Genomic DNA, 14,909 nt, shown 5'->3' with positions numbered 1-14,909 from the left:
TGGCAATTCTATTGGTTAACTTTATAGGTTAAGCTTCGCGATTCGTCAATTTTCGCGATTTGTGATTGGCTAGTTTAGTAGTTACAATTCTTAAAATAAACTTTTTATTTTTTTTATTTTTTATTACAATTTTTTAAAACTTTTTCAATTTCGCTTAGAATGGATTCGTAATATTTTTCTGATTCTAAAGGTATATATGAACCCATGTTTTTTATGTCTGTTTGGGAAAATATTTAGGTCTAAAGTTTTTATTAAACCGAGGTTAAAAAAATAGATTTTTTCAATAATTACTCAACAGAATTTTAAAAGTAAGGTGTCAAATTAAAGATCTTACTATTTTTGTTCATACTGGGCATTTTCTTCTTTTATTTTGTTGCGTTTTAGTACCTTAAAACCGACTTAATTATTTTTAAAAAAAACTTAAATTACTTTAAAAAAATGAGGTCTACAAAAAAAACCGATTGCATATCTGAATTCTATGAAAAATTTTACATCTACTACTTACTGAAAGAACCGGCTAGCTATCTTAAATAAAAAGCAAAAAAGTTGATACACCTTCTTTAGAAGAACTTTAAAAAAAGGGATAATTTAAAAAAAAACTTTTGCCCAAAGTATCCCTAATGACGTCCTATAATAAAAATACATTACTCTATTTTTTTTCAATTAATCCCCTTTTTTATAGACATCATAAAGAACTTCAAAAATTTACTTTTTTTCAAGGTTGGTTCTACTTCTTCTAGGAATTTAGAATAGAATTTGAGATTTATTAGGGGTAAGCAATTTGGTTGGTCAGCTTTCATAAAACATTTTTCTTCAATGAAGCTCTTTATAGTGCCTTTAAAAATGCCGTCATACAGTACAAATGACCAATGATAGGCCAATACAAAAACTAGATTACCAATGGTAGGCCAGTATATATCTTAATTGACCAATGGGAGACAGTGTAAAGTGCCACGTCATACGATAAATAACCAATGAGAGGCCAGTATAAATTTTACCATTGGTCAATTATAGTGTATACTGGCCTCTCATTGGTCAACTTTATTGTATGACGTCATTTTTTTGGTGTCACTTTACGCTGTCTCGACCAATGGTAGGTCAGTATGACGTCATTTTTAAAATGTACTCTAAAAAGCTTTTTTTATCTCAGTGATATTGTTGAAGCATATAGTCTCTAATTATAAAGAAAAACAAAGTTGAAGTTCTTATAACAACAACAAAAAACAGGGCTCAGCAGCCGCGCATAAGCCTCAATTTTAAACCCGCTTATGTGTAAAAAATAAGATTCAGAAAAGATGGATTGCCTGCTTAGAAACAAGGTTAGAAGGTTAGACATCCAACTGAATTTTAAGATTTTAAAATCACAATTTTACTGAGGCTTGTAGCTGTCTATAGTGCCCTGGCAAAAAAGGGATATATGTCACTGCTTTTGGCCTACCTATTCTATTGACGTCAGGAAATACCCTACATCTTATCTCTTTTCGTTAATAAAATAGGTAGGCCAAGGGCTGTGACTTCTATCCCCATTTTTATAGGGCACTAAACACAGCTACCTGAGGCTTACACGCGGCTGAACCGCAAAAAAGTACGAAATTAAAAGTGTTTTATCAATATCAACATCTCATACAAAAAATTGGGGTATAGTCCCTTACGTGGCAACGCCTTTTAAGGGCCGTTTCGTCGTATTTTCAAAGTAGTTTTTCCCCTATATCTAGCCCTTGCGAGGGACTTTAACTTAAGCAAACTTAACCTAACATTTTTATGAAAATTGTTTATATATTATTGAAGGATTTTGATGAAAGTTTTGTTGTTCTTAATATTTGTGTCAAATGTGGTTTGCTTAACAGAAGATGGATGTTGTTCTCATAATTTAGCTCAGTTTTGCAATGAAAAATATTCAAGCTCTTCAGAATTAAGGTTATCATTTTTAAAAGCGAAGCTTTTCTATAATTAGGGTCGGTCCGTCAGTCTGTCCGTCCGTCAGTCCGTAACGCTATGGGGGAAATGGGATTTACTCAGCTCCTATAAAAGATAGAATGCTGAATTTTTTTGACAACATTCCCATCATTAAGGAGCACAATTAACTATAAAACATCAATAGCGGTCGGTCAGCTTTTTAGCAGGTTTTAGGTTATTTTTTTATTTTCCACATTTTCCCCCATATCTTTGGCGTTTATGATACGATTTTCAAATTTTTTTCAGTTAAAGATATCAAAATTAAATTTCCGGTCGTTTGAAGAAAACACCAATGACGGTCAGTCCCATCCACGAATTTTTGTGCTTCGCTACTTATGGATTTGTCATCCTTGTTTAATATCAAGTTAAATAGATCAATAATAAAAGATGCAATCAACAAATTAGGCATGGTTGAATAGACCCAAATTATTGTCAATCTTTAGTGATTAATCTAATTGGATGTAGAACACATGTTTATATTATGGCAGGGAAAAATTTGTCGTTAATTTAGCTTGCTAACATGGAACTAGTTTATTAGTTAATTCAAACATCCAGAAGGAGGGGAGGAAAGGGAGAATTGATGTTTTAGACCACTGCATGTTTCACTTTATTAGAGAATATTAAAGTATGGTGTAAGAATTAAGTATTCCTGGTAAGATCTAAGTAATAATATATCCATTATAATATATTAAAATCTGATGTTCTCTTGTAGATCAATATTTGAAGAATGGAGAGAAAGCATGCAACAAGTAGACATAACTACATTCATATTTCCAAGAACTGGCAAGTTATATAATTTTGCAAAATGTTCATATTTTTTGGAAGATTTTTAGTCAAAATTAAAATTTGATTTCAGAAGAACCAGATGATGAAAACTTTTGCCTTTTAAAGAGTTGTTTATCTGATGATAGCAATTTTCAATCAATAAAGGTTTATTTTTTAGTAGCGAAGCTACTCTATAATTCACTTTGTCTGTCCGTCAGTCAGTCCGCACAGTGAGCCCAGGAATCCAACTTTGTGGAAAAAATTATTTATGCCCAAAATCGAACTTTAGAAAATCAATTATTTTAAAAGTCCATGTTAAAATTCATCATATTAGATGAGGTTTGCCATTTTAAATTAATGAAAAATTTAAAAAATTAAAGTTTTTATGGCCTTCTGAAGTTGTTACCCTGGAATTCACGAAATTTAGATACAAAAATCTTCCAAAAAAAATATTTTAAATTTTTTTTTGTTTTACTTGCCATTTAATCAAATATTAACTTAGGACGTAATGTAATAACATTTTAGAAAGGTTGTGCAATTATCTAACGCTGGATAACAAGAAACTAAATAGTTTTGTATAAAAAAACCTCTTGAATCCATATTAAAGAAAGTTGGTGAAAATGCAAAAAAAAGCACGTTGAATATTTTTTTAAGCTCTGATTCAAATACCTTGATCTTTTTAGCAACGAGGTGAAAATTTTTAGGATGAAGTTCTAGCATTAATTAGGCAATATATAAGAGGATCCCATTGGTCTTATCAACTTTCACTTAGTTGCTTAACCTCTATAGATATTTTTGTAAAGGTCGTTTTAAGCTATTTTTAGTGTATAATCCTTATATAATTTGTTGCCGGATTTCATTATAGAGAAAAATCCTTTTACAGGGTAAAAATCTGGGAAAATGCCTTTCAGAAAAATCATGGCATAAAATTTTCCCACCACTGGTGGAAAAGTTAGAGCACCTCAAAATAAAATTTTACTATGCCCTTGTGTATTTGACCCTGAGGGCCTCCTGGAGAGCTACCAGAAATCTAAAGGTATCTTTAGAACCACAATGGCCGACTCTAACTGCACTCAGAAGAAGTCAGAGATAATTGCCGGCCGCCTTCCGTCCTTTAATTGGCGGCAAAGTTAGCACACCAAAAAAATGACAATTTTTTGTTGTGTTTTTTGCACACAGGGCGGCGTGTGTTTGTGGCGCAGCCACGTGTATTACCACTTTTTTGTAGGTCATTCCAAGCCGGATTGGCGGGTGTGCGGCCAGAGGTGGTCTGACCGGCCGTTTGGCCGACAGCCGCAGTTAAAGGTCAAAAAAATTGTCAAAAATTGAAGTTTTTGAGGATTTTTGGCATGCCAGTGCAGCCAGACTGCTTGGCTGACAGGCCTGGGACACATGTCACCTGACACACTGGGCCATTGCCCATCTTTGCTATTTTGCACAATTTTTTTCCCATCACTTCCCTGGCCGAGATGGCCATTCAAAGTGGCCTGGGTCAAAATCGACCAAAAACCAATTTTTGGGGGTGATATTTTGACCCCCCAATCATCTAGAGAGGGAGGAAGGGATAATCTTGTTAATTCTGTAAAAGGTACTATAAAAACCTTTTAATTAAAAAAAAATTGTTTGATTTGGTTGAAAAATAAGGAAGTTATTAATTTTTTCCACAAAATTGGATTCCTGGGCTCACTGTGGTCCGTAGGTCCGTAACGCTATGGGGGAAATGGGATTTACTCAGCTCTTGACAACATTCCTATTAGTAAGGAGCACAATTAACTATAAAACATCAATGGCGGTCGGACCGCTTTTTAGCAGGTTTTAGGCTATTTTTGTATTTTTCACATTGTTTTTGCATATCTCTGGTGTTTATGGTCCGATTTCTAAATTTTTTTCAGTTATAGAAATCAAAATTAAATTTCCTGTCGTTTAAAGAAAACAACTATGACGGTCAGACTACCTTTAAACAGGTTTTAGGCTATTTTTGTATTTTTCACATTTTTCTCCATATCTTTGGTGTTTATGGTCCGTTTTCCAAAATTTTTTCAGTTATAGATATCAAAATTAAATTTCCTGTCGTTTAAAGAAAACAACCATGACAGTCAAACTGCCTTTTTGAAGGTTTTTGGCTATTTTAAATTTTCAAATTTTTTAAGTTAAGGATATAAAAATTGAATTTCCTGTCGTTTTAAGAAAACAACCGTATTCCCATCTATGAATTTTGGATTATGGATGTTGTCATCCTTGTTTTATAGCAAACACATTTTTTATCTGTCCACTATATACTATTTTCTACTATTTTTACTCTGTAACGCTATGGGGGAAACTTGATTTTTTCGGCTCCTATACAAGATAGACAGCTGAAATTTTTAGGTAAAATTCCTATGACATATGCCAATCTAATCTATATATTGTTTTGTCCATCTGTCAGTTATTTGGGGTAATAATAATATGCTCATATTCTACATATTTCCATCAAGTTTTATTAAGATTTGTCTATTAATTGGGGTGCTAGATCGATTCCTAGATTTTTAAGTTTTCGTGATTTTAAAGGTAGCGTGATTTTAAAGGTTTCCTGTTTTACCTATCATTTTTGAGCTTCGCTACTTATGGATGCTGTCATCCTTGTTTCCATATTGAACGAATAGTACTACAAATAATTGCAACATATACCATTTGTATATCTACTACATTTTTCCCCCATTACTCTAAGACCATATTGAAAACGTCACTTTTGTAACCGTCGATTTCCTGCTTTTGCTTTTACAGGGTTAGAAAAGTAGATTACGCTGATTTTTTTACATTAATCAAAGAGTATTATGTTTTACTACAATATCAAGATATATTATAAACATATAATTTGTAATATTTGTAATTTTATAATTATTTTTTTAAAATTCTTTAGAACAATGAAACCAAGAAAAGTGGGCATTTTGATTTTTTTCCAGGCAATGGTAAGTAATTTTCTTTTCTTTTAGTAGTGAAGTTACTCTATAATTTAACTTTGTCTGTCACTCTATGGGGGAAACATGATTTTCTTACTTGTTATTCAAGATGGCTGGCTAATGAATGTTTACTCATATAAAGCAACAAACATATAATAGCTACAAACCGACATACCCCTGAAGGTAAAAAATAACTAATAATAGGCCAATACACAGACTAAATTACCAATGGCAGGCCAGTATACCTTTTAATTGACCAATGATAGGCTAGTATAACGTCATTTTTATAGGCACTATAAAAAGCTTCTATTTATTATAGATTTTTATTACCCTTTTAGTGTGCCATGATGTCTTCAACATAAAGTTTGCTGAATTAAACAAATCATCTGAAACATCTGATGATTTGTCTGGAGTAGCTGAATTTATTGGAGATGACTTTGTACTCCATGCTCAGCTAGATGATGGCTGCATAAATGGTTTAATAAGAATATTAAGGTATACAATATTAGTTTTCTTATTCAGGGATCTTCTTAAGAGATAAGAAAATGGCAATGTACATTCCAAATGATGAATCACAAAATTATACCTTCTGTAGATTAAAAGTGGTGGTTGAAGGGGGTGGGTGGAATGGGGTTATCGTTATTATAGCCAGCTGCAAGTATCTCTAAATCAGAGTACATGAAAATCTGTTGCAACATCCAAGTAATTATATATCGATTTACTTTTTTTAGATGTGAAAATGATGATTGTTTTTCTTATAAAAACAAAAAAGTTTTAGATATTTCAGGTACATGTAATTAAATAATTATAAAACAAGGATGACAACATCCATTAAAGTGAAATTCTACAATCTAAGGGAGATATAAACGAACAATAACTCTTGCAAAGCAGAACTTTAATTTCTAAGTCTAAAGTAAATTGTACATAAATTTGTTGAAAAATTGCAGAATCTAGTGAAGGATATACTAGAATTTTTAGGATTTGATAAAAGAGAAGCCATGCCGCTCCTATGATATTGTGCTTTGTTGTTCTAAGAATCAATTATCCAAAAATTATATGAATAGGATAATTATATCACATAAAAAATGTTGTCAAACCATTTAAAAATCAGCCTTTTTAAATACGCGTACGGACTTTCTGGTATTGATTATAAAGTTGCTAAGCTTTGTCATTCGTACCTAACTGTTATTGGAATCATCATGCAAAGTAACTTTAATCTATCTAGAAGTTGCAACTTATGTTGAAGAGCTAGTGGTCATGACTAATGGTCACCCAGATTCTGAATACTTTGGATGGTGGTTTCCTCAAGATGACTATGGAGCTTTGTACTGTACACCAAACAACAACAAAATGGTATAAAGTTCTCCTAGTCTTTTTAATTCATTCATTGGCAAGGGGACAAGTAATGTTCAGGAATTTTTTGTTGGTTTCTGATATACATTAGGGTGGGTCGATTTTGGACATTTTTTTCTGAGGCCAAAGCGGGGATCTGCAAATGATTTGTATGAGTATAATACACCTCTGGATGATTTAAAATTTATCCTTAAAACCGCTGACGACCAGACATTCAATTGTATAGCTATTTGTAAATGGGAGTAAATTTTTTAAAATCAGAACTATGGCTTCATGGTGCTCCCAGGAAAGGCATTGAGGAGTAGAATCAGGAACTTTTGACCGTTTCAAAAAATCGCGTTCCTAGCCTGAGAAAATCTAAAAAACCTCTACAAATTAGACAATTTTTTGTTTTTTTTAGTGACTTCTAAGGCTAGGAACGAGATATTTTGAAACGAACAAAAGTTCCTGATTCAGCTCCTCAAGGCCTTTCCAGGGAGCACCATGAAGCCATAGTTTTGATTCAAAAATTTTTTTGAATGTCGTCTTTGCATATTAATAAGTAATGAAATATATTTTTAAGTGGTCGCGTTCTAAAACTCATTTTTTTAAAATTCCTTTTCGGTCAGAAATGTTTTTAAGGGTAATTTTATCTGTTGCATATCCCCTCTTTGTCTAATTCCGATATGAACCCGCCCTAATATACATATACATATACATACAGATAGGATGAAGTGATTAAAATTTTTGGTGCACCATAGTCTTGAAAAATAAATTTAAAATGTATAACGATTTTAGATTGTAAGCCAATGCTATGACACAAAAGTATACTTTTTCGGTGAAAAATGAAAATGCACTTTGAACACAACAAAACATTTAATGATATATTAAAAAATTACTGAACATTTCAATGTTTTTTTTTCATATAAAACCATGTTGAAACTTACTTTTTTTAGTTTAAATAACTATTTAAAACAGAAACCTAGTATATTCACCAAAAATGTACTAAAATTCACTGCTGGAAGGGACTTTAAATCCCTTGCTCTCTTTCGAGCATAGTCCCCTTTTTATGTTTTAAAGTATTACAGCTAAGTTCACAAAAGACTTTGCGAGACTGATTTCTTACAACCAAAAATAAAATGGTTTACAAAAAATTTCCATATGTTGACCTATGTCTTTTGTTCATAAGGCACTGTTTATTTATTTTACATTAAATATCTATTTAATAAAACTATTTCAATAGTGATTTTTTTTTCAATAAAACACATATACTTTAACAGGATTCTAATCAAAAGTTTTTAAAGCTTTCATTAGTGCCTATGAAAAATGACGTCATACTGGCCTACTCTTGGTCAATTAAAATACATACTGACCTGGCATTGGTAATTCAGTCTATGAATTTGCCTATCATTGATCATTTGTATATTGTCATTTTTCATAAGCACTAAAAAGCTTCAGAGGGTTTTTTTCACAGGCAGAAGGAGATAGATGCGTATATTTGTATCAAGATATGAAGGCAGGAATTATTGGAACTTGGAGAGATGGTAGCATGGTGACTGGTAAACCAGCTATCCTACAAAAGTTTGTAGTAGATGGAGGTAGGATTGATTTACTATTGATACTAGGTTTTGCCCGGATATTGAAGCAGCAATAATAAGTTTTCTTTATAAAATGGTGTTTTATTATTTTCTTATTAATACTTAAAATTAAGTAATTATTAAAGTGATACTTCTAAGCAATTAATCTAATGAACTATTACTCAGGGAGTAAGGGAGGGGACAATGGATCGAATATTCAATCTTTAGGAGTCTCAGACTTTGGGGACTGGCTTAAAGGGAATGTGCAAGAATTTAGCAGTTTCTGACTGAGTTTGGGGACTTGCGCAAGAAATGCCGTTACTCGCTATGTTAGTTTTGAATATATATAGTTTTGCAGACAGAGAGTAGTTCAAATATAAATACACGGCCCCCCTCCCATACTATATTTCACTCCCTTCATCCCCACCTCCTTTTTAAAAGTAGACGAGAAAGGGAAATGGAGAAGGGAGGTGGGGGAAATAAACAGGATAAAAAGGGGCAGGAAGGCGTGCGGGTCATATACTTGCCCATCCAGCTACACGCCTGCCTGCCCCTTTTTTCCGTGTTCACATCACTTGCCCCCAAATCTCTTTTCTCTTTCCCTGTCATATAAAGAGATCCAGGGAGATATTTCTAGTAATTAATTACAGAATGGTTATGTCAGTCTGTAATACTGGTAATCTTATTTTCAAATGATTGCTTTTTTTCTTGGAACTTTTTTCTTTAGTTTATGGTTTTCTAGATTTAATCAACAATCACTTTACAATTTCCACCATATTTTCGGGATTATTCTGGTTTTCATGGCCTTTCTTCAAAAACTCTTAAATTGAATTAATTGCCCATTGTCCCCTCCCTTACTCCCTGACTATTACTACCATTTGTAAAAATGGTACCAAGAATTTAAGAAATAAGGCTTGTGACTGTTTGTTCTTAAATCAGGTTGTCACAGGGTTACATAATTCTATTTATTGTAAGGTTTACTGAAACCTGTTATGGAAATTGTTGAAAACAAAGATGAATACACTTTTTTTCAATCAACAAGCACTTCTATGACACCTGATGTTATGTTGCCTGATATCTATGAGGTAGGTTTCTGCTGCAAAATTGTATTTATCCTATTATATAAAGTAATAACCATTTTTTTGTCTGTTGTGAAGGATCTTGCTAACCACTTAACTGATATGGTCCTCATTTACAGTGAAGCTTATAATTGGTCCTTTGATGGTTTTAGGCTATATTATTTGTGTACCTTTAAAGTGTGGGTATGGTTTTATGCTATTTTCATTCCTTTCTTTATTTCTTTGAATATAGAGCCCCTAGATTCTAGGGGCGCAGTTGTTAGTATATATTTAATGGACATAATATATTTAGATGGTCCATCTGACCCCATTATTCGTCAAACTATAAAAGGAAATTTTTTGCAAAAAAAACCTTTTTTTATTTTTTGTTATATAAGAGATAATTTAAAAAATTTAACTTTATTTTTTTTAAATCAACAATTCATAGCTCACTTTTTATATGCTTCATATTATACGAGGGAAGAAAATTTTACACGAATTACTTTACCCAATTAAAAGCTTTATTCTAGGACATGCAACAATTAATAGCTGACTCATAATGCAACAAAATGTCTCTAACTAGGTTATCTCTATTATAGGTAAAAAGAAAATTTTCAACAGATACTTATTTTAGGAACTTCATTTATATATTGCACCCTCTACAATTCCCTCTGCAGGTATATTTTTACAGAAGAAAAATTAAGAGAAACATGAATGTATTATTTGCATAAAAAAATAACCTAAACTGCTACTCAATGTTATGAAATATGCGGTATTAGTTTAAATGATAGCATGCCTGCTTGCTGTAAGGAAGGTGGTGAAAGTCTGGACTACACTGCGTCATACTAGATATGTTAAAAATGGTACCACTGCTGGTATGCCTGGTATGTTATACTAATAGTGAGAGTATAGTGGGAACACCTTTGCCCACAAAAAGGCGCATCTCAATCCCATACACAGTTAGGACTTCCAGACAAAGGTCATGCATTCAAAAGTTTGGTTTGTCTGTAGGATGTTACTTAATCTAGTATCCAATAGTGGGCATTAGAGAATTGCATTCCATTGCAAGTGATGCCCTTTGGTTCTCTAGATTATCTCTGAATGAGGTAATTAATTATTGTTATAATTAGGAGAAGGTGTATTTGCTTCCACCTCCTTTAGAAATGGTGATCTAATTGCTGCCTATAATGGGATAATAATCTCAAGAGAAAATGGATTTCCTAGGTAAACACACCATTACAAAGAATTTTAGAGTAAAATATTGATCAAATAAAAGTAATTTAAGTAAGAAAGATAATATTTTTTATAAAATTCTGCCAATCAATAACCAATGAGACACCAGTAAAATTATATCAGAAGGCAGATTCCATGATTAATAATGGATAGGGTAATTCATACATTATTTTATTAAATACGATAAATTGACATTGAGTTAAAATAATTTGTTCAGCAATGAATTGAAATCTTCCCATTACATTGTGGAAACCTGGGATAATCTTATTATTGACATTCCTCAGGTAAATATTACTGTTTGTCCCCACCCCTTGGACCCTGTCCTGACCATCAATTGGGTCGTTGAAAATCAACCAATAGCGTCGGAAATATTTACAAAGCCAAGGCGCTACAAAAAAGTAGAGAGCAATTTGCTAGCAGAAGAAAAAGGTTCCCCAGACAGTTGTCTGGTTATACATCTATACTTATAGATTTATTAGGTAGACTTTAAACATTTAAATCTAGTTTAATGATATAATAATTCTGGTTGCTACGCCCCTAGAGGCCTATATAGGCACTTGAGTTGGGGGTGGGGAATCAATCCCCCACCATTATTTTGAATTTAACTTTTAAAAAGAAAATTTTTAAACCTTCTCAGGATTAATAAGAATCTACATGTAGAGGGAAAACCATATAAATTCATCGGTTAGCGAGATTTTTAGGTACACACAGACAGACATATGGACATCCTGTTAATTTTATATTTAATGTTTATTTAGAAATATCAAAGTAAAGATAAATATGTGGCATCTCTGGGTCACAAGGTAAAAGTTTTCCAGTATGGCTTCGAAACCCATTAATTTCCTCTGGAATATAACCAGTTCTCAGCCATACTGAAAAATCATGTATAACATTGTATTACAGATAATTTTAAACGAATTTGTTAGCCCGTGATAGGCCCCTCGGAACTAACAAAACTTAGTTGATCTTACAATTTTAAATTCAAAATCTGCGGAAAACTGTCTATAATGCGATGCGATAAATAACTATTGCATAATTATCAAATGAACATCTTCTCTAAAATTCCATTTGCATGTTTTTTTCTTCCATGGATTCTAGTGCTTCGCTACTTATGGATGTTGTCATACTTGTATATGTTTTTGTTACAGGTTAATGATAGTAAAAATAACAATTCTGTTTACAAATTTTGTCAGCATCCAAGGTAAAACATATTCAATTCATTCAATGAAAAAGTAATAGCTGATTTAGAAATTTGCACATTTGGCATGGTGGTTCCTGTAGATTTCTAAAGCCTGCCAACTCTATAATCGTTACCAGAATGTCCGTACGTCTATTCAAAATATGTGGAGGCTATTTGTCAAAAAAAAAGATGTGAAGACTTACACATTTATATTTTGCTCATTCAGTTCTGACACTCTACAGGTGTTAATGGTTGTTTGTAATATAGTTTCAAAGCTTCGCCTTTTTGGATGTTGTCATCCTTGTTTAATTGCATTTAGCCAAATTTCAATCACATTAAATATTTAATTAAATTTTTGTTGGAACCTGGATAACCTAGACAAAGGACAAAATCACAATATTAACAAGGGGGACAACATCCTTAAAAGCAAAGATCTAAAATCAGAAGAAAGGGCAAATGTAGAGTGTCAGAACATTAATTTGTAAGTCTAAACAAAATATACAAAATTGCAAAAATACTGAACTGTATAAGAACATACTTTCATTTTTTAGGATTTAATTATAGAGATGTACCGCTTATACAATTTTTCCTTGTTGTTTTAGGAATCATTATTCCAAAAATCAAATGAATAGAATAATCATATCACACAAAATTTTTTTGACAAAAAGTTAAAAAATCATCGTGTTTTATTTGGACTGACGGACTTTTTGGTAACGATTATAAAGTTGCTAAGCTTTCTAAATCGTAACTGTTTTATGAATTGTCGTGTAAAGTTTAAATTTATAGGATTTCTAACATGTTTAAATTAACAATAAGAGCTAACCGATAAGGACGGACGTACGGACGGACCTACTGTAATTGTAGAAAAACTTCGCTTTTAATTAGAATATGATGTTTCAGATTTGGTGAAATAACCTGTGTAGTTGCCATAAGAGATATTCAGGGAAGCAGCTTATTAGGGCCTAATAAAAATGACGTCATACAATACAAATGACCAACGATAGGCTAGTATAAATTTATATTGACCAATGATAAAATGTATTTGTACTAGCCTATCATTGGTTATTTGTAATGTATGACGTTATTTGAATTGTAATTGACCGATAGTAAAAAGTATACTGGTCTATCTATATGTATTGTATGACGTAATTTTTATTAGGCACTATAAGCTGCTTCATATACAGGTTGGGGAGGAAATATTTACTCGCTATGGCAAAGATCATTGGGCAAAACATACTTCGTACAGAATTATTAAAAATTATAGTTATTATATCATATGATATCAAAGTGATTTATTCTAAACTGTTTTAGATATAAATTTTATTGTGTATAAAAAATTTTATTTAAAATAGAAATATATACTATAATTTTCCAAAAAGATTTCAAGATCTATATTTTAGATTTTAGATTTGTAAAAAAAAAATACAGGAAGGGGGGGCTTTTTGATTTTATATACCTATTTTAAATAAGGGCGTTTTAAGGAGGTGGGATTACTTGATCCCTATCCCTTCTTCACCATCCATCCAACATCCATAAGTAGCAAAGCACAAAAAATTCATAGATGATTATTTTAGATTTATTTGAGAAAATAAGCACAAGACCCTATTTTATTTTGTATGATGACTGTTAGAATGACAGTCAAAGTAAATTAAATACTGGCTGCTAAGAACAATGTAAAAAATTATTTTAATATTGTCATCAAAAACAATTTAAAATCGGACCAAAAACACCAAAAAATAAGTAAATTATAAAACCAAAAGCCAAAAACCTGCTAAAAGAAAGTCCAACCAACATGGGTGTTTTATAGTTGGTTATGCTGCTTGATAATTATCCATAATTAACTGTTTCTACATTAGTTAAAAAATGATTTGTCATAACTGGGAATTTACAAATATGGTAAGATTAATTTAATAATAAGTTTGTAATTGACGCGGAGCGCCAAAAAATTTTTGGGTTATTCTTGATCTTGGAAACATTGGGACAGTTTTGCTTTTTGGAGAGGGGAGTGGGCAAAATGGGGCATTTTTGTTCACCAGGGGGGGCAAAAAGAGGCATTTTTTTCAATATTCAGGGTGGGGCGGGGGGGGGTGTGGCTAGGGGGGTTGGGTGGGGCGTTTTGGACGCTAGGGGGGGGGGGGGGGGCGATCGCCCCAAGTGCCCCTTCGGTTCGCACGCCACTGATCCTGCTTGAAAAGTTGAAAAGACGTACATCTGTTAAAATACAATTTTAAATAAAAATCACGAAACCTTTTCAAAATCAACTTTTTTAATGAGTAACAAAAATTGGAATAAAAATTTACGTAAAGACTGTAAAATTAAATATCACTTGTACCCAAGGTTTTATGCCCACAATATCGTATTTATTGGCCCAAGAACTTTGGGTAATTATATTTCATTTTGATTGGTTGATTTTAAACTTCTAAAATAATTTTAATCTACAGAAGGGATAATTTTGTTTATCATCATTGCGAATGTACATTTACATACATATACAATTAATCTTCCATTGTCTTATCCCTGTAGATCCCTGAATATAGGTTTACTTTACCTATGTACAACTAAAAGCTAAATTTCAAATAAAAGTATATTTTTAGAAACATATTAATTGCTGTTTTGTGACAAAAGGCGTTGTCCTTTTTTTATAAAAATTGTCAATTTTGGTTTACTTTAATTGACTCAGAAATTTGCTAATTTTAATATAACATGAAATAAAAAAGTGAAAATCTTTTTGCTTCGCCCTTTCATATTTATTTTTAAAAAAGGGTTCTTTTATGGGTAAAGAGTTATTTGGGGCTGGGAATTTGACCTATGGCCTAAAACCTTTCCTGGATATTTAATAAACTTCCTTAAAAAATTATATAACATTTTT

General features: G+C 32.0%; 1 protein-coding gene across 1 annotated transcript; it reads left to right on the top strand.

The window, feature by feature from the left end:
* Positions 1 to 2,816: 2,816 nt before the first annotated feature.
* On the top strand, positions 2,817 to 13,034 carry LOC145331256 (histone-lysine N-methyltransferase SETD7-like). The gene is made up of 13 exons (XM_080175873.1): positions 2,817 to 2,886; positions 5,621 to 5,669; positions 5,999 to 6,155; positions 6,392 to 6,447; positions 6,886 to 7,013; positions 8,467 to 8,590; positions 9,545 to 9,654; positions 10,262 to 10,304; positions 10,758 to 10,851; positions 11,078 to 11,144; positions 11,619 to 11,663; positions 12,009 to 12,061; positions 12,941 to 13,034. The coding sequence occupies exons 5-13, from the start codon at positions 6,918 to 6,920 to the stop codon at positions 13,032 to 13,034; spliced, it is 726 nt and encodes a 241-aa protein (XP_080031999.1). The 5' UTR covers positions 2,817 to 2,886; positions 5,621 to 5,669; positions 5,999 to 6,155; positions 6,392 to 6,447; positions 6,886 to 6,917.
* Positions 13,035 to 14,909: the final 1,875 nt, after the last annotated feature.

The sequence above is a fragment of the Acartia tonsa genome, chromosome 11 (genome assembly GCF_053477335.1).
Source record: "Acartia tonsa isolate MP-2025a chromosome 11, ASM5347733v1, whole genome shotgun sequence".
NCBI classification, from domain to species: domain Eukaryota; kingdom Metazoa; phylum Arthropoda; class Copepoda; order Calanoida; family Acartiidae; genus Acartia; species Acartia tonsa.
Note: the sequence above shows the minus strand (reverse complement) of the source record. Positions and strands in the feature narration are given on the sequence as shown.

Excerpts from the sequence above, each read along its gene's own strand:
- LOC145331256 (XM_080175873.1), top strand. The coding sequence starts at position 6,918 with ATGACTAATGGTCACCCAGATTCTGAATACTTTGGATGGTGGTTTCCT. Across the intron at positions 9,655-10,261 it reads TGTTGCCTGATATCTATGAG|GAACTTCATTTATATATTGC; the intron begins GTAGGTTTCTGC and ends TACTTATTTTAG. Across the intron at positions 11,664-12,008 it reads TGGCATCTCTGGGTCACAAG|GTTAATGATAGTAAAAATAA; the intron begins GTAAAAGTTTTC and ends TTTTTGTTACAG.